Below are 22,804 nucleotides of genomic sequence, written 5' to 3'. Positions count from 1 at the left end.
AAAATTATTAGTCAACCAATCAAATTTTAAAAATGTGCAACATCAATCAATTAAATTAAATAAAAAATAAATTTTGTCACATATTTAAAATCTGATTAGTTTTTTTTATAAGCAAATGTTTTTTATATTTAAAATCTGATTAGTAGATTGTGTAAAAAAATTACAATGTCAATGTATAAAATTATTCTCTTTATTTTATGTGTTAAACTTCCATTCATTTACCTAATTTGTCAGGTCTGTCTCCTAGAACGAGCCCATCCTTCATAAAAAGGGGCGATTTTCAGAAAAGCCACAAGTACATGGAACCAAAAATGGCTTAATCGCACTTTTGGTCCCCCACGAACGCTATATGTGCAACCTGGGTCCCCAAACTTCAAAAATCCCATAACGCATCCCCAAGGTTTATCTCCGTTAACAATTTTCGTCCCCCACCTCTTTTCCGTCCATAAACTAACGTTTTTGGCTTATGTGGCTTTTTTTTGTGATCTGGAAACCATATAGGAGAGAGAGTGCCATGTCTGTTTATTAATAGTCACATGTGAGGCACGTGATGCTCTTCATCTTCTTTCCTCTTATCAACCCCTCGATGAAGCCCTCATTCAGCCCCAATTTCACTCAGCTCAAGAACCCTAGAAATGGGAGGATCGCGTGCGACGCCGAATCAGTGGGAATACGAGGCTCAATTGATTCGAAGGGAGCTGGGATCGCAAAGGAGAGGATAGTGCTCCCATGGATTTGCTGGGGATCGAGAAAATTCGTCATTTTGCTCTGGTTTTGAGAGGAACCCTAAGGTTGTGCTATGCGATTGTAGGGTTCCAAGTCCTGTTGTGACAACATGGACAAGGGTGAATCGGGGAAGGAAGTTTTATGGATGTGGTTTGTTTGAGGTAACATTTTCATTTCTTCTCATTTTCATGTTGTCATATCTCTGTTATCTCTCATTTTCAGTCCTTCGTTAATTGTAGGTGAATTGCAAGAAAGTTTGCAATTTCTTCCAATGGTTTGATGCTGATGAGAGTGCAAGGGAGAAGAAGTTGGTAGTGGTGTTAACAAAGAGGATTGAAGAGAAGCAGAAGATGATTGTTCTGTTATCTGGGACATTGGTCATTGCCTGGTTTGCATCATGGTCTTGGGAGTAGCCTATGTAAGAAAGTAGATGAATGTGATGGAACTTTTGTAGGGTTTAGGGAGATGAATGGGATGGTATCTATGTAATGGTATCTTATGTCATTTTGAATTTGTAATGGAATCTATGTACTGGTTGTAATGGAATCTAGTTCTGGTTGTAGTGGAATTCCTGATGTTATGCAATGAAAGTTTGGATGATTATGCACTCAGTATTTGACATGGTAATAATGCAAGTTTGCTACTTTTATGTTGTCCAAAATTTGACATGGTAACAAGATCATATATATAAGTAACATCATGATATCAGTAAAACATCAACATAACATCATCATATCAAATAAAACATATCAGTAAACTGATTAAGGTTCCAACATAAAGCCACATAAGGCACAAACTGATTCAGGTTCCAAAATAAAGCCACATATGGCACAAACTGATTAAGGTTCCAAAATAAAGTCATAGATGGCACAATTTAAACTACTTAGTTGCACTACTGAGTTCCAAAATAAAGCCACAGATGGCATGGAATTACAAGTCTTAGGTACTACTACATTTTAAACTACTGAGTTGCACTAATTTGGCTGATGTTCCTCTTCCTGCCTCTTCTTCTTGGTGCTGGCTGTGTTGAAGATGCATCAGGAGGTGGAGGTGGTGGTGCATGAGATGAGCCTGCAGAAGGTGGTGGTGGTGGCTGAGATGAGCCTGCATGAGGTGGTGGAGGGTGAGATGAGCCTGCAGGAGGTGGTGGAGGTGGAGGTGCCTGAGATGATGAGGATCCTACTTCAAAAGTATTGTGCCTCTGTTCAGGTTGTAACACTTCAGTGTTTTGCTGCAATATCATAGACAATCCTCAATTAGCAGGACATCAACACACACACACACACACACACACATAAAATTCATTGACAAATCCTTAGTTAGAAGTACATCAACACACACACACATAAAATTCATTGACAAATCCTCAGTTAGCAGTAGTTGAACAAACACACACACAAATAAAAGTCATTTTACAAGTAGATATTGACTTGATTCCCTCCAGGTGGAATGATTCTGTCTGCTAGCTCCTTTCCTCTGCAAGTCCTCCTATTGTGTCCATAATTCCCACACCTTCTACACCTGATAGTAGAGTGGTGCCTCCTCAGCCTATTAGGGTTGGTTGACTCATCATTGGCTCTGTTCCTCTGTGTTTTAGGCATGCCTGGCTGCCTTCTCACATATGGAGGATTGAGAGGAAGTGCCTCAACCTCTGGCCACAACTTTGGTCCATTGTTGGGTCGGATAAGGTGAGAGTAAGTGTTCAGAAAGGTATGTCTCCTGAAAATGACACACATAATCAGACCAGTCCAAGCATATGAGTGATGAAAAAATTAAAAACAATGTAGTAGAGTTAGACTTACTTGTAAGCAAGATGGACATAGTTCTCTAGGGCGTGATGGTTGAACCACATGCAAGCAACAACATTTACACAAGGAACTCCAGAGAGATCCCACCTCCTACAAGCGCATGACCTCTGTTGCAGGTTCACAACATACTTGTCATTGTCCCTAACTGCTTCAAACTCAGAATATCCACTATCTCCATCCCAATTGGCTTGCCACCTATCTGCATAGTTCTGCAAAGTTGGCTATTCCTCCACCTCATCATCAAATCCCTATGTCTTACAATGCGGCCGGTGAAGTAAAAATTCAAACCCTCCAACAGTGTTATGATGGGCTTGTCCCTACATTCCAAGATGTCTCTATTGAAAGCCTCACACATATTGTTGACCTGCAAGTCACAATGTGTGTCTGTGCTATAGTGAGACCTTGTCCATTGTTCAGGTGGAATCTCCATCATCTCTGTCCATGCAGCTTGATTCAAACCCTTCATCACATCCATTGCAGCTCTCCATTCTGGGACTGTGCTTGCCCTAGCTGCACTCCACAAAGCACTTTTCAATTCTTGTCCTGGGAATCTCTTCCTGAAGTAACCATACAGAGACTTAACACAAAATCTGTGTTCAGTGTCTGGCTCAATTGCAGCAATTGTAGGACCCAAGCCCTGCACACAAATCATTGACATTAGACATATTAAGTATCAAATTAAAGTAAAAAAAGATTAGAGTATTACCTTCTGTCTATCAGAAATGAAAGCCCATTTTTGCTTTTTCTCTCCATTCAAATCAGCCAATAAAAGATTGAGGAACCATTGCCATGAGTCATTTGTCTCAGCTTCAACCACTGCATAAGCAATTGAAAACATCTGGATGTTTCCATCTTTACCTACTGCAGCTAGTAATTGACCACCATACATACCCTTTAGAAAACAGCCATCCAACCCAATTAAGGGCCTGCAAGTAGTAGCAAAGGCTGCCTTAGTTGCCTTGAAGCACATGTAAATCCTCTGGAAGACAGGACCATGAATACCCACTGTGCTTTTGATGATGCATGTTGATCCAGGGTTACTCCTCACAATCTCAGCAGCATAGTTCCTGAGATGACTATACTGCTGGATACTTGCTCCATGAATCATTTCCAGACTTTTCACCTTTGCCCTGTATGCTTTGAACCTTCCAATGACAATCCCCCACCTAGTCCTTGCCTCAACAATCAAACTAGTGACCTTCAAGTCAGGAGCGTGTCTAAGAATTTGCATGAATTTAGTTGCTAACCAGAGGGTCTTAGCTTGTCTATTGGTTCCTGTCCTACAACAGTTATGCTCAGACTTGAAGCTCACCACCCGCCACAAAGGCCTTGTAGGAGTCTTGCTGATTCTTAGGTAGAATGGACACTCAGGTACTCATCCAACCACCACTCTTTTCTTGTCATTTTTTTCAAACTTCAGATTCTTCTTGGTCTCAAGTGCAAAGTCTTTCACAGCATCTCTAAACATGTCTTTGTTTAAGAAAGTTTGGCCAATTTCAAATTTCACATCTTCACCATCCTGAGTAGGCTTAAACCTATGGTATCTCTTCCTCTGGCCCAAATCATCTTCACTTTCATCTGGACTTTGTAAATCATATGAGTTTCCATCCTCATCCTCAAAGTCTTCAAATGTTGTAGGATCTGGATTCCTTAACTCTTGCACAAGTTCAGGCCCATTTAAACCATTCTCAAATGTTGGATCTTGAGGAACAATTGGTAAATCCACAAATGACTGTGGAGGCAACACATGTAGCCAGTCCCAGTCCTCTTCATAATCACTGTCATCTATTGAAGTTCCACTTGATGCCTGAGAGCTATCATCATCTGGATAATACTCATCATTAGAATCTGTTGCTTCACCCTGAATTCTATTTGCCTTCTCCTTGCCTTTCTTTTTGTTTCTCCCAACTTCTGCCTCTCTATCAGTCACAACCTCTGGCTCATTCACAACCACCTTAGGCTCATTCACAACCACCTCAGGCTCTGGTTCCTTCTCAATCTCAATCACCTCAGGCTCATTCACAACCACCTCAGGATTTAGCTCTATCACATCAGGTTCCTTGTAAGCAAGCAGTGGTGTTTCTTCAACAAGTTCATGCTCTTGCACAGTGTGTTGAACATAGATATCTATTTGACTCTCACCTTTCACATTTGCAGCCAATTGTCTCACATCTTCATCATTGTTCAGAGGCTTTAAAATAGCACACTCATCACTTTCCTTGTGCTTGTACCACAACCCATCATAGCTGAGATATCCAAGTGCTTTGACCAACTTGCCCACATCAATTGTAGAAAATTCATCAATATCCAACGGTGAAAAATGATCAACTGACCCATTTTCATATAGCATGGATGGCTGAAATGTAGGTGCACCCCCATGATGAATGTTCAATGATAACTTATGTGACACAGTTGGCCTGAAACAAGACAAAATAAGGAACTATTACTATATTCAACACAGATTCCAATTAAAGAAATTAAAGAAACCATAAAAAATTATCCACCATGAATTGAAAAATCCTTCAACAACCCCTCATACAACAGACAACGACACAAATAAAGACATAAAGACAATAAAGAGAGTAGGCAGAATATTAAAGAATCCTAACCTGGCCGCATAGTTTGGTGGTAATGGATCCCCCAAGTCCCAAAAGTTGTTGCCAGTGCTTTTCTCAGGGACCACCACACTCTCCTTTCTCGGACTTTTCCCCCTTTGTGGGACTTTTCTTCTTGTGTTCCTTCCTCTTGACTGGAAGTTTCCCCTTTTCACTCTTCTTCACTTGCTCATCCCCCGTTCCCTTCGTCCTGGCCATGACAGACACTTGCTTCTTACACCTTCACAGTCGACACCAAGAGGTCGTCGATCTTCTCTCGCCGCACAACCTTGCTTCCTCCGCTGTGCGATTTTGGTCAATTTAGGGTTTCTAAATTTGAAGCTAATTTGGGATTTGAGACTATATTATAAAATTTACTCACGTGCCTCTCACATGTTCACTCTCTCTCCTATATGGTTGTCAGATCACAAAAAAAAAGCCACATAAGCCAAAAACATTAGTTTATGGATGGAAAAGAGGCGGTGGACGAAAATTGTTAACGGAGATAAACGTTGGGGATGCGTTATGGGATTTTTGAAGTTTGGGGACCCAGGTTGCACATATAGCGTTCGTGGGGGACCAAAAGTGCAAATTAAGCCAACCAAAAATATGTAATCGCCACCCTAATTTCTATGATAAAGCTGTCTTTGTTAGTATAAGATTCAACTATAAGTTTACTTTCACACTCCAATTGTACTTAAAATCTAGAGAGCCTAAAAAAAACTTAAAATCTAGAGAGAAAGGAAGAAATAGAGAAAAATAATACATATGATAAATGATATGAAAACATTAAAAGAGAGATATAAAAGAAAAGACGACTGAAAATGAGCTGAAAAAAAATATAAGTGTGAGTAAATTAAAATCTTAAAAATAAAGAAGTTACACTCAAAAGATCCAAGGAGTCAACTAGTATTTATTTGTAAAAAACTAAAAATCATTGAAATACATAAATGAAGCTACACAAATTACACTAAATCAAAACACACTAAAATATAAAACAGTTATGCCCTTCTTGATTTACCACTTTTCTTTCATTTTTATTTTGTTAATGCAACATTTAAGTTTTGTAAGTATAAATTAAATAAACATGCAACTTTTATATATTGATACCCTCTCTTTTCATATTTTTTTTTTCTTTTTCTACCGCATTAGTTATAATATATTTGATTCCTCTTTCTTCTATTCTTATCTCTTTACTTTAGGTAGGGGTGGCAAAATGAGTTTGGCGCGCTGGGCCAGCCCGTTTAGCCCACCTTTTATGGCGGTTGGGTTCAGACTTTGAACCCAAATTTTAAAGTGAGCTATGATAATCAATAATATAACACAAAAAATGGGGGATTTGAATTGTGTTCTTTTAAAACTTTGATTTTTCAAAAGATTATAAGTTTTCAAAATGTTTTCAAAATCGATTGGTTCAGCGGATAAGTAAAGAAGTAAACAATATAACACAACCAATATATTCTCGTTCACCCACAAACGATAGGGCTACGTGCAGTCCTTGGCTTAACCACGACTTAACTAAAAAAGTATACAAAACTTCTCCTACACCAAGTATTAGATAGTCTTTTCCCAATCAAGTATTCTACAGGACTTCTCCTATACAAGTGTTCGACATGACTTCTCCCAACCAAGTATTCTAAGGACTTATCCTTTACAAAGTATTGTTCAGGATTTCTCCTAAGATCTTCTTCAAGATCATTTGACTGTACAGGGTTCTCTTATCACAAGAGGGATAATAGAAAATGCTAAGCACATGAACTACAAAGTGTTTGAGAGGATTTGACTCTGGTGTATACTTTGAGTTTTGAATCTATAGAGATTTTATAATAGAGATTTGACTCTTAGGTGTTTCTCTCAGACGAGGTTAGAACTTTTCTTGATTTCTTGGAGAAGAATAGAAGTTGATCAATGTTAAAGCTAAGTTTCTTACTTCTAAAATTATTCAAGTCCTCCTTTTATACTTCAAGAGCTTCTAGGTTTTGTGGATAGCTGTTTGAGCGTGTAGAGCATCTTGAGTTCTAGCAGTTGCATCAAACAGTCTTCTCGTCAGGTGCATTAAATGCAATGTGTCTTTTGCTGAGACAGAATGCTACAAAGTGTATCTTGTCAGTTGGTTGGTAGCATATGCAGTATCGTTTCAGCCATTTAGTGAGAGAAAGAGGAAACTCTATTTTGACAACATTGTACTTATTTCTTTGATCAATGTGCTTTGTAGAATATCACGTGATTCTCTCAAGAATTTCAGAGAAATATCTTCAATTTTGAACATGTCGCTTTTTCTCTAGACATTATCTTCACTAGGTGTAGGCTTCTTTTTTGTTAAACGAACTCGCAGTTTTGACTATTCTTTGCTTGTATTGTCTGCTTTGTAGCTTTGACCTTTCTTCTCTGAAATGGAGCGTCTTCTTGCATAGTCTTGTACTCTTGTACTTTGGACATCAGACGATGAGAGATGTGAGTCATAAATGTGGTTTCCTGAAATATAATTCATATGAAATTTTAAGCATTGCACTTACTCTTGAAAACTGTTATCATTCAAAAAGTGATAAACGATGTATTCAGCGTTTGAACTTAATAGGCTAGCCCAACCCAACCCAAATTTGGCGGGCTAATGGCGGGTTGGGTCGTGTTAGCCCGCCAAAACCCATATTTTCACCCATTTGTAGTTTATTTTTGTCTAAAAATATATAAATATTGTTGGCTTATTATTATTGACTGAAGTAAACTTTTGTTGATGATTGTATAGCACATTTATTGATATTAAGAAGATTAAGTGAGTCTGTATCAAAGAAATAAGTGACATTTACCAATAATTTGGTGAACGTCATCGACACTTACACTAATGGATAGTTGATATTAAGATAATAAGATTACAGTTACATTTTTAAATAACAACTCATGGTAAATATTTGCTTGATATTGTCATCGGTGAAACTTTTTTGTTGAGTTTATAACCTTTAAAGATAAAAAACAAGTATAATACTGTAATAACTCTAATTTCTACATGTGTCAATATACAAATGCTAAAAGTGGGCTAGCCCAACCCACTACATTCTCTAAGTGGGTTAGCCCGTTGGTATGCCAAAATATGATTTAGGTTGAGACTTTGAACCCAAATGCTAAAAGTTGGCTAGTCCAACTCGCATTTTGGCGGTCAATGACGGGTTCGGTCTGGCCCACCCCGCCAACCCATATTGTCACCCCCCAACTTTAGATGTGAGTGAAATGAGTGTGAAAAATTCACTATTCATAAACATGTTGTTCTTCAAGAAATCAAACCTTGACTCATGGTAAATATTTGTTTGATATTGTCATCGGTGAGATTTTTTTGTTGAGTTTATAACCTTTAAAGATAAAAAACAAGTATACAAGTGCTAAAAGTGGGCTAGCCCAACCCACTACATTCTCTAGTGGGCTAGCCCGCCGGTCTGCCAAAATATAATTTAGGTTGAGGCTTTGAACTCAAATGCTAAAAGTGGGCTAGTCCAACCCACATTTTGGCAGGTCAATGACGGGTTGGGTCTGGCCCGCCCCGCCAACTCGTATTGCCACCCCCAACTTTAGATGTGAGTGAAATGAGTGTGAAAACATCACTTTTCATAAACATGGTGTTTGATACATATTTCACATGTGAAAGACACACATGGTATTAACTTAAGCAAAACCTTAATCACTACAAGAAGATTTAAAATTTGCTACCACTTAGCTCCCATTTTGTCCATCAGCAAATTGCAAGCAATTTTGCTACCTATTAATTGAAATGTCATTTAATGGTATCTAAATGATACTCCTTCCGTTCCTATATATAAGTCACAAATAACTAATTCTCTTAGATTAATAAAAGTAGTTACTAGTAATAAATTTGTAAAAAAAATGATTTACTTTCCTAGATTACCGTTATTTACTTTCCTATGATTTTCTCTCTCCAAGTTAATACTTCTAAAGTTTATCATCTCTTTCATATTAAATATGAGGGTCAGCTTGGAAAAAATTATTTAATGCTTCCTAGATATTAGAAAGTGACTTATATTTTGTAACAAATTTTTTTCAAAAAATGTGACTTATAATAGGAAACGGAGGGAGTATCACTTTATCATTTTCTTTTGTTTCCGAATTCTCTTCGGCCCCTGCATTCTCGGTCTCCCCTTCGCACTTGTTCTGGGCTCGTTTTACATTCTGATCATTTCATGCTTTTCCAGAGCTCCTATGCTTAATGACTTTCAACAAATCCTGTGAGTTACCATTTTTTAATTTAGGTTTCTTCTTTGATTTGATTTAATTATACAAACTATCAATAGTATGTAAGCTCTCTTCTTTGATTTCCTCTTCCACTTCAATTTGAAAACCCCAGTTTCTATTTATTTTCAAATTTATTGATTGAACTAAGAACTTGTTTGGTGTGTTTGAATACTTGTATTCATGGTGTTTGATAATATGTCAAACTGACTGCTACAAATTAAGTGTGAGGTTGGATGAACATAATTTCCTATTGATTGTAACTGAAGAAAGTAGAAATTTGATTAAATATGAATTTTATGTAGGATTCAAGGTTCCAAAAGGATAATGTTCTTGTTAAGAATTTTTTTGGGGAACTACCTAATTGCATGTATAGGTGTGTTTGGAACTGGGTTATTAGCTGTGGCTTTCTGATTGCATATATAGATGAGTTCTTCTATTTATTCAAATAAGACTCTGTATCAGCTTGCTTTTATAGTTTTACTTTCTCATTATCCTGATCTCTGAAGCACGGACATGCCTAGGAAGCGGATGCGCGACACCGACACACTTGGGACACGTGTTGGAAGTGTCCGAATAAAAAATAAATTTTTTTCGGCACGCACACGGCTCGGACACAGTTTGAACACTAAGCCGACACTCCTACATAGCTAGATACCCAAAGTGTTTGAGTTATGTGTTCTCGAGAGTTTTGTGTTTTGTTCCATCTGAAATTTTGTTGTTTTTTTTCCCATGAGTTTTGTGTTTAGTTCTTTGTTCACATGAGTTTCTCACATTCTTGTGATTTTACTAGTTTGTTTGAACTTTGAGCCCAATACACTATTTTTTCAATGCCTCATTCCACTATTTTTGAAAAAGTATATTAGTTTTTATTTTTATATATATATAAGCCGTGTCCCTGTGTCTACTTTTTGGATTTTAGTCGTATCCTGTCCTGTGTCCGTGCTTCATATATCATGATAAATTTAAATATGGAGAAGAAATCAGAAGATATTAACCTAAAGTAAGTGAGTTCAAGATTTGTATTATTTTTTATATACTAAAAATATGTTTTGCATACTCCTTGCATTATGAAGCCTCCCTCATTCTGTTCATTGCTCTGGCATGTGTTTGAAGAGCGCAAAGCAAGAGGTTTCCCCATTATCTGGACTAGAGAGAATTGTGGATGCAAGTTTACTGATGTTGCTGGGCTTGGGAAAATAATGCTTTCTTTACTCAGGTTTTCTTTACCTAAACAACTTCCTTAGCCTTATTATTATAAAAGTTTAAAGGACAAATTAAGTTTACTATCTCTGGCATTTTTGGCAATGTTGCACTTGCATACATATTTGATTTTCTTCTTATAGTTTCATAGTTTTTCATTTAAGCTAAGATAAGTCTTGATGGTTCATGATAGACATTCATGTTCAGAATACTACTTCACTTATGGATCAACCAGCCACAATATCCAAATCTTCGAATGAGTCTGATTTACATTCATGTAGGATCCTGTATAAGTGTAGTTACCCCAAAGTTAATGTTAGGGAGGCATAACTAAGTTGAAAGTATGTAAAGAAAAATTTCTTAACAGATCTCATGCGCATCATAAAATAACGAATTCTTAAAGTACTTAGTAGAGTTTCCACATGTTTACTTTAAATTGTGTAGGATATGACTAGTTCTCAATAAAAACATTTGTATTCTTTAACATAAGCTATAAATGACACGTATTCTCTTCCTTAATACATGTTAAGTTATACATATCACTTGTTCTTAACAATGGCACATAAAAGGAAAATAAACTAATTACTATCGAGGAAGAAAAGTACTTGTAGACACTTGATTGATAGAATTGTTCCCAGACTGAGTAGAACTTGATTCTTGTGGATTTGGGTTCATCCTAGTGTGCAAGAAAAATGTAGGTTCTTGTGGAGTTGGCAAATCAATTGAATAACCACTTAGATATGAAACAATTTCTGACATTGTAGGTCTATCATTAGGGTTATGTTGAACACATAATAGGCCAATCTGAATGCACTTGATGACCTCAATTTCAGAATAATTTTCTTTGATATTTATGTCTAAGACACTTAAAGGTGTTTGATCCTTCAATTGTCTCCAAACCTGTAACATTTTATCAAATAAAGTATTAAAACTATTACTCTTCTTTGCATTTGAGACATAATAAGTGTATAATAAAGATATTGCCTAAAGGGAATAATGCAAGGAAACTATTGATAGATATGATACTCACACAACTCAAGAGACCATTAGAAACAGGTTGTGGTTCCCAAGAAGTTAGATTCTTTTTCCCGGTAACAATCTCTAAAATCATGACTCCAAAACTGAAAACATCTGATTTCTCCGAAAATTTCCCAAGCATTGCGTATTCTGGAGACATATAACCACTATAAAACAAAGGAAAAATTGAATGTCAGATGAGCTAATTGAAATATACCTTTTGAAGAAGTAAGAGAGGAAAAGATAGAGATGAAAGCTTAAAACTTACTATGTTCCAACAATTCTATTTGTACTTCCTTGGTCTTGATTTATTTCAACAATTCTAGCCAAACCAAAATCTGAAATTTTTGGAATCATATTTTCATCTAATAAAACATTACTAGGTTTGAGATCACGATGTATGACTTTAAGTCGGGAATGCTCATGTAAATAAATAATTCCTTGAGCAATCCCCCCAATAATATTATAACGTTCATCCCAGCTTAATGGATTTGGCCCTTGAGAATCTACAAAATTATTTTAGCGAAGCATGTTTTCCGATCAGTCAACTGAATCAAATCAAGTTCTTTAAAAAGCGTATATAAATTATGCACGACTCTAAAAATCAATGGATTAAAGAGTTTAAGGTGAAATGTGTCAAACCGAATAAAAAGTAATCAAGGCTCTTATTTGGCACGTATTCGTAAACGAGTATTTTCTCTTGGTCCTCAAGACAAAAGCCAATGAATGCCACCAGATTTCTATGTTGAAGCTTCGCTATCAATAAAACTTCATTCTTAAACTCGTCAACACCCTGCTTAGAAGTTTCTGAAAGTCTCTTTACAGCTATTTGTTGACCATCAAGTAGAATGCCCTAAAAACATATAAAACTTTAATTGTGATAAACAGCTGTAATAATAAATTTTATTGGCTCTTCTCACCTTATAAACCTTTCCGAATCCTCCTTTTCCAATGTAATTTTCTTGAGAAAAGTTGTTTGTTGCTGCTTCAATTATGGGAAAATCGAATTGCAATGGCTCTAAAGTTGCACTTTCTTTACCAACTAAACCAAAATTCAATTGTTAAACAGAGTGGTCAAACTTGTTAAACTTAAGAAGCACAAACGTATAAGTTCATTTTCATAATACATACAATTTTCTCTGAGAATTGTCAAATGACTCTTTCTTGCTTTTCGCTTTAGGAAATAGCAACCAAAGGAAAAGAGCATCACTAGAATAACCGCAGGCACAACAATTAAGATAATTGTTCGTCCTCTGTTACTTTGTTTCTCTGCACAAACAAGTCACACAATATCTCATTTACATGGAGTAGTAATGGTTTAAAATGCATGGAAAGTCATCATATGATGATAACAACTTGATATGTGGCTCCCTTCCTCTGTTGATATTTGACTTATGGTTCATGTTTCTTTCAGTAGTAAAATTTGATAAATTGTGAAAGAGTACTTGAGTAGAGTCAGGACTTCACTTACCAGTAGATCGTGATGGAGAAGTAGTCTGAGTCTGAGGCGAGTAAGTGTTATTTGTGGTGGCAGAAACTAGTGGTGGTGCTGGAGTGGGTGATGTAGAAATGGTGTGATAGAAAGGGTCCGGTTCATACCTAATATTACAGCTTGGATACATAACTCTCCCTCCCTTCTTTGCAACACAACACTTTGGAAATTCCCCTATCGCATCACTGAGACATGTTCTGCAATCACGGGGTGACAAATCTGGTGTGCACTGAGCTTGAATGTAAATGGTGTGAGATTCTGAGTCTGAGACAGTTACTTCCTTTGTGGCGTACTTAATCTTCTCATCACCACTTGCTGCTTCGTCTGCAGTTGCATTCATGGCCTTATACACCAAATGCAAGAAGCTTTCTGGGTTTGAGACATTAAGGGGGTTCAAATAGACAAATTTAGGCTGCGTATCGACGGCGGAGAAGAAATTGCGATTGGAGTAGCGAACCATGCACTCGTCATACCAAATCACAGCTTGTTTGGACAAGGAGCACTCTGAGAAGAGTTGCAGAGTTGCGTCCCCGATGCATTGTTGACAGAGTTGAGAGTCATCGTCGCCCTTGCACATGAAAAGCCCATAGACGGAGTCAGATGGGTTTGTGCTACCAATGACTGTGCTGGTGGAGAATTGGGTGTCTCCTGTGGCCTTAGAAGACAATGAAGTGAGGAGGGTTCTCAGATCAAATTGGAAGGCACTGTTGTTGTTGGAGATGGTGGTGGTGGTGGTGTTGGAGCAAATTTTATATAGATAAATAGCAATGCTGTCCTCTGTCTTGGTAGGTGGAAACCTGAGGAAGCTAATCAGGATGAAGAAGAAAAGAATGTTATAGGAAGGCATGTATGTGTTATATTGGATCTTCTGTTCACAGCCGTGTGTGGCTGGATATATAGAATAGAATGATTTCATGGTAGCAATTTTAGTTAAAAGTTATTCTTCTCAATTATTGTGATACCAAATAATTTGTGTTTGAAGTTTACAAACATATTTCCTAGTATAAGAGTTGTAGACTTAGGTAGATACTAGTCAAGCAAGGCATTTATGAGACAAGTCAAGCAAAGCCAGTAAACGATAAGGTCTACATAATGATGTGGTTCCTGGCACAGCAAGTTTCTCAATTGATGATCGTGGGTCCTTTGATTTTAATGGTGAGAGGTTAGATTGCATAGCTAGTTGTGATTTTCTGCTTCTCTGTTTGAATTGTAAACAACCGTTTTGGTCCTGCTTTCATCGAAGTTGATAACTGATAATTATTGTTCTTAAGGACCCAAATGATAGCTTCAAGCTTCCAACTAATCTCCCACATCTGAGCTATTGTTCTTCTTCACAGACACAAAGACAATATAGTAGGAACTAGTAAGGTTGCGTGCAATCCACAGGTAATGTACTGCATTACGTGGTGGCAACAAATCAATTGAAACATTTTGATGATTGCAACCCCTACATGTCTTGGATAGGCATTCAAAACCATGACAATGAAGCAAGCAATGTGAATCTTACAAATTGTTTATACTCCATAATTATAGACTTATGTACTACACCACACTAATTAATATAACTAATAATATGGTCAAAGCTTCAAAAGTTGTGGCTGTTCTTTTAGTATGTAGCGGTAGTGCTGCAATATTTGAAGCTGTCCATAGTGGTGCCTCAATTCTAGAGTGGATGACTTTGTCTAAGGGGAGAACATTTTCACTTAAATTTATTTTTGTTAAAGTTTTTTTTTATAAAGCAAAAGGTATATTGGCTAAATGCTTGAGAGCTGAGAGCAAGACTCTCAAGCAGGGAGTACAATCCAATTACGGGGAGGAACATTTTGCATGAAAATGCTTTCAAGTTAAAACTAATAGAAAATCTTTTGTTATAATTTTAGTACTTTTCTCATACCTTTTAAATAATTTAAGTGTAGATATACATAATCATTATAATTTGATTGTGAATATAGGGCTTCCATGGGGAATTAGAGAAAAATAAACATATTTAGTATATATTTATTAATTTATTAATTATATAGTAAAAAGCTCCTACACGAGGAACATTTTGCATGAAAATGCTTTAAAGTTGAAACTAATAGAAAATGTTTGTTATAATTTAGTATTTTTCTCATACATTTTAAATAATTTAAGTGTAAATATAAATAAACATTCTAATTTGATTGTGAATATAGGGCTCTCACGAGGAATTAGAGAAGAATAAACATATTTAGTCTATCTTTATTAATTATATAGTAAAAAGCTCCTACATGAGGAACAATTTGCATGAAAGTATTTTCAAGTTGAAACTAATAGCAAAAGTTTTAATACATTTTTAGTAATTTTTCCATACTTTTAAATAATTTTAAGAGTAGATATACAAGACCATTTTAATTTGATTGTGAAAATATAGATTCCACGGGGAAGAAGAATTATATTAAAATATTTTCAAGTTGAAAATAACAAACAATATAATTTTAGCTTTGCTTTCATAAGTTTAAAGGTATATATATATATATATATATATATATGAAATTTTGACAACAATTGGAATAAATGAACATATATAACTTATATTTTTTTATGTTTAAATTTTTAGATGAGAAAGTATAATAAATTATTGAGTCGCTAAATTTCAGTTTTCTAAGCATCCAATCAGCATAACAATCGCACAATATAGATTAATTCAGCTTCTAAATGAACAAGTTATTGGAATAATTAACAAATTCTTTATACATGAGAGAGAGAGAGAGAGAGAGAGAGAGAGAGAGAGAGAGAGAGAGAGAGAGAAGGGGGGAGAGGGAGGGAGGGAGGGAGGGAGGGAGAGAGAGGGGGAGGGAGGGAGGGAGAGAGAGAGAGATTAATAACGGAGCTATAAGTTCAAAAAACTGAAATTGGTACACCTAAAAGTTTATGTGGTTTCCTTTATTTATTGATTGATCTACTGATCTATATTGTTTTACAGACAATATGATAGTCTATTGTTACTAAAAGACTCTCTTTATTTGGCGTGAATCAAGCTAGAAGATCTACTTACTTACATTGATAGGCAAATAGAAACCAAGTTACGGGAAATAAGGTTTTGCTGGTGCAAATAATTGTTGGTAAAAACGGTTCTAAAGGAGGAATATTTTCAATTAAAGGCTAAAAAGCACTTTTGGCCTTTGATGTTTCAACTTTGTGCAAATTTTGCCCCTACTCTATTTTTGTCGATGTTTCTACCCCTCATGTTTTCAAACAGTGCACCGTCTACCCCTCCGTCAGTCAGACGTTAAAAAACTAACGGAATGAACTGATTTGAATTTTTTTTATTATATTTTTTGGACCTGTCACGCGGAAATTATAAGTGAAATTGGAAAAAGGGGCATGGGAGATTCAAACTCAAGACTTGTAAGTAGCAAAACATGCATTTAACAAGTTCAATTACATACATAATTGATATATACATCAAGCAAATTTAATTTATATCATTTCTTTGATCATCATCAACTTCATATACATCTCTTCATCTCTCCAATCCACTCAGGAACCTATCCTGAGAAAGTCTGACTGACAAAGGGGTAGACGGTGCACTGTTTGAAAACATGAGGGGTACAAACGTCAACAAAAATAGAGTAGGGGCAGAATTTGCACAAACTTGAAACATTAGGGGCAAAAAATGCTTTTTAGCCTAAATTATATAAATAAAATATTGTTTGTATATTAGCGTATTGATACATTAATCAACTGGTAAAGTATTTATGCTAACTGAAATACTAACTTTTTTTTATTAATTTCAAATAAACTTCTTAAAAATTAAAATTTGATAGTTTTGTAACTATTTCAGCAAAGGAAATTAGGAATAATTATTCTAATTTTTAAATATTATTGTAATATTATATAATATTCTAATCTTATTAATTTTCACGTTTTAAAATTTATTCCTATTGCCAATATACTTTTAGCTTTCTAAAAAAAAAAAAATTTATTCCTATTTTGACCGGAAAGAACTTTTAATTATTGTTATTACTGTTAAGAATTTATAAAGTAATATCTTATTTTGTTAATTCGGATGGTGGAGTTATAATTAAATATTTTTAGAATAAAAAATATATAAAACTATGATAAATATGTTGTGATATTTTCCACGGTATCTATCAGCCATTTTCGATAAAATTTTCTACATAAGTATATGCTATATGCTATTTTGATACTTTTTAAATGATTTTAAGGGAATATATATAAAAGCATTATAATTTAATTGTGAAAATTGGGAAGCTAGAGGGAAAAACATTTTCAGTTATATTTATTTATGTTTAAGTTACAAATTAAAAAACTCATACGAGGAGGAACATTTTGCATGAAAATGCTTTCAAGTTGGAACTAATAATAGAAAATGTTTTGTTAGAATTTTAGTACTTTTCTCATACATTTTAAATAATTTAAGAGGAGATATACATAAGCGTTACAATTTTATTGTGGGGAATATAGAGAAAAATAAACATATTTAGTCCATATTTATTAATTATATAGTAAAAAGCTCATACATGAGGAACATTTTGCATGAAAATAATAGAAAATGTTATGTTATAATTTAGTACTTTTCTCATACTTTTTAAATAATTTAAGAGTAAATATTAATAAGTATTTTAATTTGATTGGGAATATAGGGCTCCCACGAGGAATTAGAGAAAAGTAAACATATTTAGTCTATATTTATTAATTATATAGTAAAAAGCTCCTGCATGAGGATCAATTTGCATTAAAATACTTTCAAGTTGAAACTAATAAACAGAGAATCATTTTGTTTGGTTTGGAATTCATAAAGATGATCCACACATTATTCATGTTGGTGTCATGAACGAATTAATTCCGTGAAAAAATTCTCCAACCATAAGTCACTTATTAAAATTTTGCAATTGTGTTTTTTATTTTTCTTGGCGGTTAACAATTAGATAGATTGGATTTTAAATCCAACAATTTTGTATGCTTCACTGGAATGTGGTGTTTTTCCACCAGAGATATCTATTGCGATTTTTAGTTAAATGTTCTTGCTTTTTGATAAATATATTATAGTATTTTATATAAGAGAATTATTATTGCATCTTTTAAATTTTTTTACTCGCCCGTATTTATTTAGAGTTTAGAAAATCAAAATGATAGTGTAAAAAAATGTAATTTAATATGTAATCCATATTTTCTATCATCTTATTTGGAAAAATGAAAAACAAAAATAAAAGGATAAAAACAAAAATCATATAAATTATTGTATTATTATATCATAAACAAATTAAAAATAAATTAAATTATGATTAGATTTTTTTTTCATTCATACAAAATAAATAATTATATATATTAAAAACAAATTATTATATACTTAGAAATATGCCCCCATGCATCGGCAGGGGTATACATACTAGTAGACTTATGTACTACACCACACTAATTAATATAATTAATAATATGGTCAAAGCTTCAAAAGTTGTGGCTGTTCTTTTAGTATGTAGCGGTAGTACGTGCTGCAATATTTGAAGCTGTCCATAGTGGTGCCTCAATTCTTGAGTGGATGACTTTGTCTCAATTCTATACGGGAGTGGGTGCATGCTTCTTTGAGGCAGAACAAACAAATGTGTCTATTGTCTTCATTACTTTCTGATGTTGACTATATATGAAGCATTTTGAAATAAATTATTTTGCATTTCATATATTCCTGAAAACTAAATTCAGATAAGCAAAATATTATTTGTATTGAGTTAATACTTTTTTTTGAAAAAATCATTGATTAAGTCAGTCTCATCAAATTAAAACTAGTTAACTTATTGTTTTTAATAAATAAAAAAGAAAAAGGAAACAGTGAATTGTGTTACCAAGTAGAAACATATATATACGAAATTCTTTATTTCGATTGAAAATGAGAGTTAGATGATATTTAGATATGAGAAGTTTGTGGAGAATGAGAAGAAGAAAAGTTACAGAAAGTGCAAATATGATATTTATGCTTGGTTAACTACTTCAGCATGCATGTAATGTCTTCAGTGTCTGATTGCTTTGAGCATGCAATTTACTCAGGATTTGGATTCTTCTGCGTAGCTTTCTTAAACTCTGATTTCTTCAGAAGGTTGGGTTCTTCAGAATCTTGGCTTCTTCAGATGAAGCTATAGCCACCAAATATCTAGGTTTCAAATCAAACATTAGTACGTAGGATGTCATTTTTTTCTTATCAGCTTCAATGTTTCTTCTACTAGAGTGAAAACTGGCTTTAAATATTTCCTCGGTTCCTCCTGTCGGTTCCTCCTGAATTTCTTCAATATATCATCAGCATAGTAGAACTTAGTATATAAAGAAAACTTCAGTTTCTTAATAGATCTCACACACAAATTTTAAAATGAAGAAAGTTAAAGAACTTGATTAGAAGAGTTTCCACTTCATTATATATCGAGTGGGATTGAATAGTCCTCAATAAAGATCTTTAAGTATTCCTTTCAAACTAACCTCATATAAACTAAAAATTACAACTAGTCTTTTCCTTAATCCATTGAGTTATACATACCACTTGCTCCCAACAACGAAACTTCAAAGGATAATTAACTAATTATTATCGGGGAAGAAAAGTACTTATAGACACTTCATTGATAGAATTATTCACTGATGGAGTAGAACTTGATTCTTTTGGAATTGGATCCATCCTAGTGTGCAAGAAGTACAATTCAATTTTGGTTCAGTTGGTAATGAAAGTGCAACTTTAGAGCCATTGCAATTCGATTTTGCCGTAATTGAAGCAGCAACCAACAACTTTTCTCATGACAATTACATTGGCAAAGGTGGATTTGGAGAGGTTTATAAGGTGAGAAAATGTGATAAAATTCATTTCCATACTTCATTTGTCACAAATAATTTTTTTTATATATTTTTAGGGTACTCTTCTTGATGGACAACAAATAGCAGTAAAGAGACTTTCAGAAAGTTCGAAGCAAGGTGTCGATGAGTTCAAGAACGAAGTTTTATTGATAGCGAAGCTTCAACATAGAAATTTGGTGGCATTCATAGGCTTTTGTCTTGAGGAACAAGAGAAAATACTCATTTATGAATATGTGCTAAACAAGAGCCTTGATTACTTTTTATTCGGTTTGACACGTTTCACCTTAAACATTTTACATAGTAGATTTTAAAGGTATGCGTACTTTATATATGCTTTTCATAGAACTTGAGTTGACTTATTGGAAAACATTTTTTTGCTAAAATGATTTTGTAGGTTCTCAAGGGCAAAGTCCATTAAGCTGGGATGAACGTTACAATATTATTGGAGGGATAGCTCGAGGAATCATTTATTTACATGAGCATTCACGGCTTAAAGTCATACATCGTGATCTCAAACCTAGTAATGTTTTATTAGATGAAAATATGATTCCAAAAATTTCAGATTTTGGCTTAGCTAGAATTGTTGAAATAAATCAATACCAAGGAAGTACAAATAGAATTGTTGGAACATTGTAAGTTTTAGACGTCATTTCTATCTTTTCTTTTCTAACTTCTTCATAAGGTTATTTAAATAAATCATCTTACATTTGATTTTTCTTATGTTTTACAGTGGTTATATGTCTCCAGAATATGCAATGTTTGGGCACTTTTCAGAGAAATCAGATATTTTCAGTTTTGGTGTCATGATTTTAGAGATTGTTACCGGGAAAAGGAATCAAAATTCTTATGAATCAGAACGTGTTGGTAATGGTCTCTTGAGTTATGTGAGTATACTGATTTATCAATAGTTTCCTAGCATTATTTCTTTTGGGTGATATAATTATTGTACACTTAGATTAAGTCACAAATGGAAAGAAATGTAATAATTTTAATATTTTACTTGATATATTATTACAGGTTTGGAGACAATGGAAGGATCAAACACTTTTAAGTGTAGTAGACCAACATATCAAAGAAAGTTGTTCTGAAATTGAAGTCATCAAATGCATTCAGATTGGCTTATTATGTGTTCAACATAACCCTAATGATAGACCTATAATGGTAGAAATTGTTTCATATCTTAACCGTTATTCAATTGATGTTCCAATTCCACAAGAACCTACATTTTCATCTAGGACTTCTTTTAACTTTTATCACTTTCACTAGTAAAATTCTATAAACTGTTAAAGGGTATATATACTTGAGTAGAGTCAAGACTTACCTGGAGATCCTGATAATGGAGAAGCACTCTGTGCTTTGTCACCAATATCCCTGTAAAATTTGTTCAATTCAAACCTCACATTGCAGCTAGGATACATAACTCTCCCTCCCTGCTTTCCTCCACAGCACTTAGCAAATTCCCCTATTGCCCTACTGAGACATGTTCTGCAATCACGCGGCGACAAGTCCGGCGTACACTGAGCTAGACAGTAAAGAGTCTGATTTTCCGAAACAGTTACTTCTTCCCTCGTGGCAAACTTCTTCTTCTCATCACCACCTGCCGCTGCATCTGCAGTTGCATTCATGGTCTCAAACACCAAATGCATGAAGCTTTCTGAGTTTGAGACGTTAAGGCTGTTTGAGAAGCTAATTCTCGGCTGTGTTTCCACAGCCGAGAAGAAATTGCGATCGGAGAAGCGAACCATGCACTCCTCATACCAAATCAATGCTTGTTTGGATGAGGAGCACTCTGAGAAGAGTTGCAGGGTTGCGTCTCTGATGCAATTTTGACAGAGTTTAGAGGGGATGTCACCCCTGCACATGAAGAGTCCATAGACGGAGTCAGATGGGTCTGTGCTGCCAATGACTGAGGCATTGGAGAATTGGGTGTCACCGGTGGCTTTAGAGGACAGTGAATTGAGGAGGGTTCTCAGATCAAATTGGAAGGAGCTGCTGTTGTTGGAGATTGTGGTGGTGTTGGAGCAGATTTTGTGTAGATAAATAGCAATACTGTCCTCTGTTTTGGTAGGTGGAAAACTCATAAAACTAATGAGGATGAAGAATAGAATGTTATAGGAAGGCATATGGATGTGTTATTGCCGTGGACCTTGTGGATGGATATATAGGATAGAAGGGAGAACGAGATTAGGATATCTAATTTGGAAAATCTTCTAGTGTTTTTTAATGTACCCTGAAACACGAGTAAATGAACTAGTAACTCACACGAGATTATTCTACTTTAAGCATAATTATTGGGTTTGAGCCCTAAAAATGTAATATATTAAATACTTGGTAGAGAAAAATTTGCATTTTTTTTTTTTACGGAATTTTGCGTTTATTATGTAAAACTTGTTATAACAAGTCATATTTAGAGATTCAAGATTAGACATTTTTTAAGGGATTCATATTACATAAACCCTATTTAGAAAAAGAAAAAAACACACTTGAGATAATATGATATGACATAAGATGATTCGAATAAGAGTTTTAATACATTCACACCTCACTTTCTCTTCTATATCATTTTCACTTATTTTTAGCATTTCCCTTCGCATTTCATATCACATCACCTCTCATATTATTCATTTATCTATCTTTTCATCATATTTTATTAAGATGGAGTTGGATTCAAAGTGTCTAACATGATTTTTCCTTTGAATTCAGAAGTAAGGGTTGTAACTTTAGTTGAAAGTTATCCTTCTCATCAATTGTGATGCCAAATTAGGTGTGCTCGAAACACTGGTTTATTTCTTAGTGTATAAGTCGTAGAGTTAGGTTGGGGATTGCAGATAGATAAATGCATGCAAGGCATTTATGAGACAAATCAAGGGAACAATAAACGATAGCGATAACGACAAATTCATTTGGTGACC

At 34.7% G+C, this 22,804-nt stretch overlaps 3 protein-coding genes and 1 long non-coding RNA gene across 6 annotated transcripts; 1 reads left to right on the top strand and 3 right to left on the bottom strand.

The window, feature by feature from the left end:
* Positions 1 to 1,687: 1,687 nt before the first annotated feature.
* On the bottom strand, positions 1,688 to 3,765 carry LOC130736662 (uncharacterized). The gene is made up of 5 exons (XM_057588464.1): positions 3,241 to 3,765; positions 2,794 to 3,171; positions 2,529 to 2,743; positions 2,157 to 2,445; positions 1,688 to 1,957 (listed from the first exon to the last, which is right to left on the bottom strand). Exons 1-5 carry the CDS (start codon positions 3,763 to 3,765, stop codon positions 1,688 to 1,690), a joined length of 1,677 nt encoding a protein of 558 aa, XP_057444447.1.
* Positions 3,766 to 9,223: 5,458 nt separating this feature from the next.
* LOC130738396 (uncharacterized) lies at positions 9,224 to 14,229 on the top strand. The gene is made up of 3 exons (XR_009019378.1): positions 9,224 to 9,360; positions 10,481 to 10,583; positions 12,999 to 14,229. It is a non-coding gene; the product is annotated as an uncharacterized LOC130738396 (long non-coding RNA).
* LOC130738394 (cysteine-rich receptor-like protein kinase 25) lies at positions 11,109 to 13,923 on the bottom strand. Of its 2 annotated transcripts, XM_057590367.1 has the most exons (7): positions 13,056 to 13,923; positions 12,716 to 12,853; positions 12,505 to 12,626; positions 12,227 to 12,437; positions 11,853 to 11,922; positions 11,598 to 11,751; positions 11,109 to 11,467 (listed from the first exon to the last, which is right to left on the bottom strand). In XM_057590367.1, the coding sequence occupies exons 1-7, from the start codon at positions 13,921 to 13,923 to the stop codon at positions 11,153 to 11,155; spliced, it is 1,878 nt and encodes a 625-aa protein (XP_057446350.1). In that variant the 3' UTR covers positions 11,109 to 11,152. The 2 variants fall into 2 exon arrangements, with proteins under 2 accessions (XP_057446350.1, XP_057446351.1); XM_057590368.1 differs by lacking the exon at positions 11,109 to 11,467 and having other exon boundaries at positions 11,609 to 12,090.
* Positions 14,230 to 18,508: 4,279 nt separating the features above from the next.
* On the bottom strand, positions 18,509 to 22,292 carry LOC130738395 (cysteine-rich receptor-like protein kinase 25). Of its 2 annotated transcripts, none has more exons than XM_057590371.1 (2): positions 21,214 to 22,292; positions 18,509 to 19,206 (listed from the first exon to the last, which is right to left on the bottom strand). In XM_057590371.1, exons 1-2 carry the CDS (start codon positions 22,013 to 22,015, stop codon positions 19,190 to 19,192), a joined length of 819 nt encoding a protein of 272 aa, XP_057446354.1. In that variant the 5' UTR covers positions 22,016 to 22,292; the 3' UTR covers positions 18,509 to 19,189. The 2 variants fall into 2 exon arrangements, with proteins under 2 accessions (XP_057446354.1, XP_057446353.1); XM_057590370.1 differs by having other exon boundaries at positions 18,509 to 19,336; positions 21,214 to 22,288.
* Between the last annotated feature and the right edge of the window lie 512 nt (positions 22,293 to 22,804).

The sequence above is a fragment of the Lotus japonicus genome, chromosome 2, assembly GCF_012489685.1.
Source record: "Lotus japonicus ecotype B-129 chromosome 2, LjGifu_v1.2".
NCBI lineage: Eukaryota > Viridiplantae > Streptophyta > Magnoliopsida > Fabales > Fabaceae > Lotus > Lotus japonicus.
This window is presented reverse-complemented; position numbering and strand designations above follow the sequence as displayed.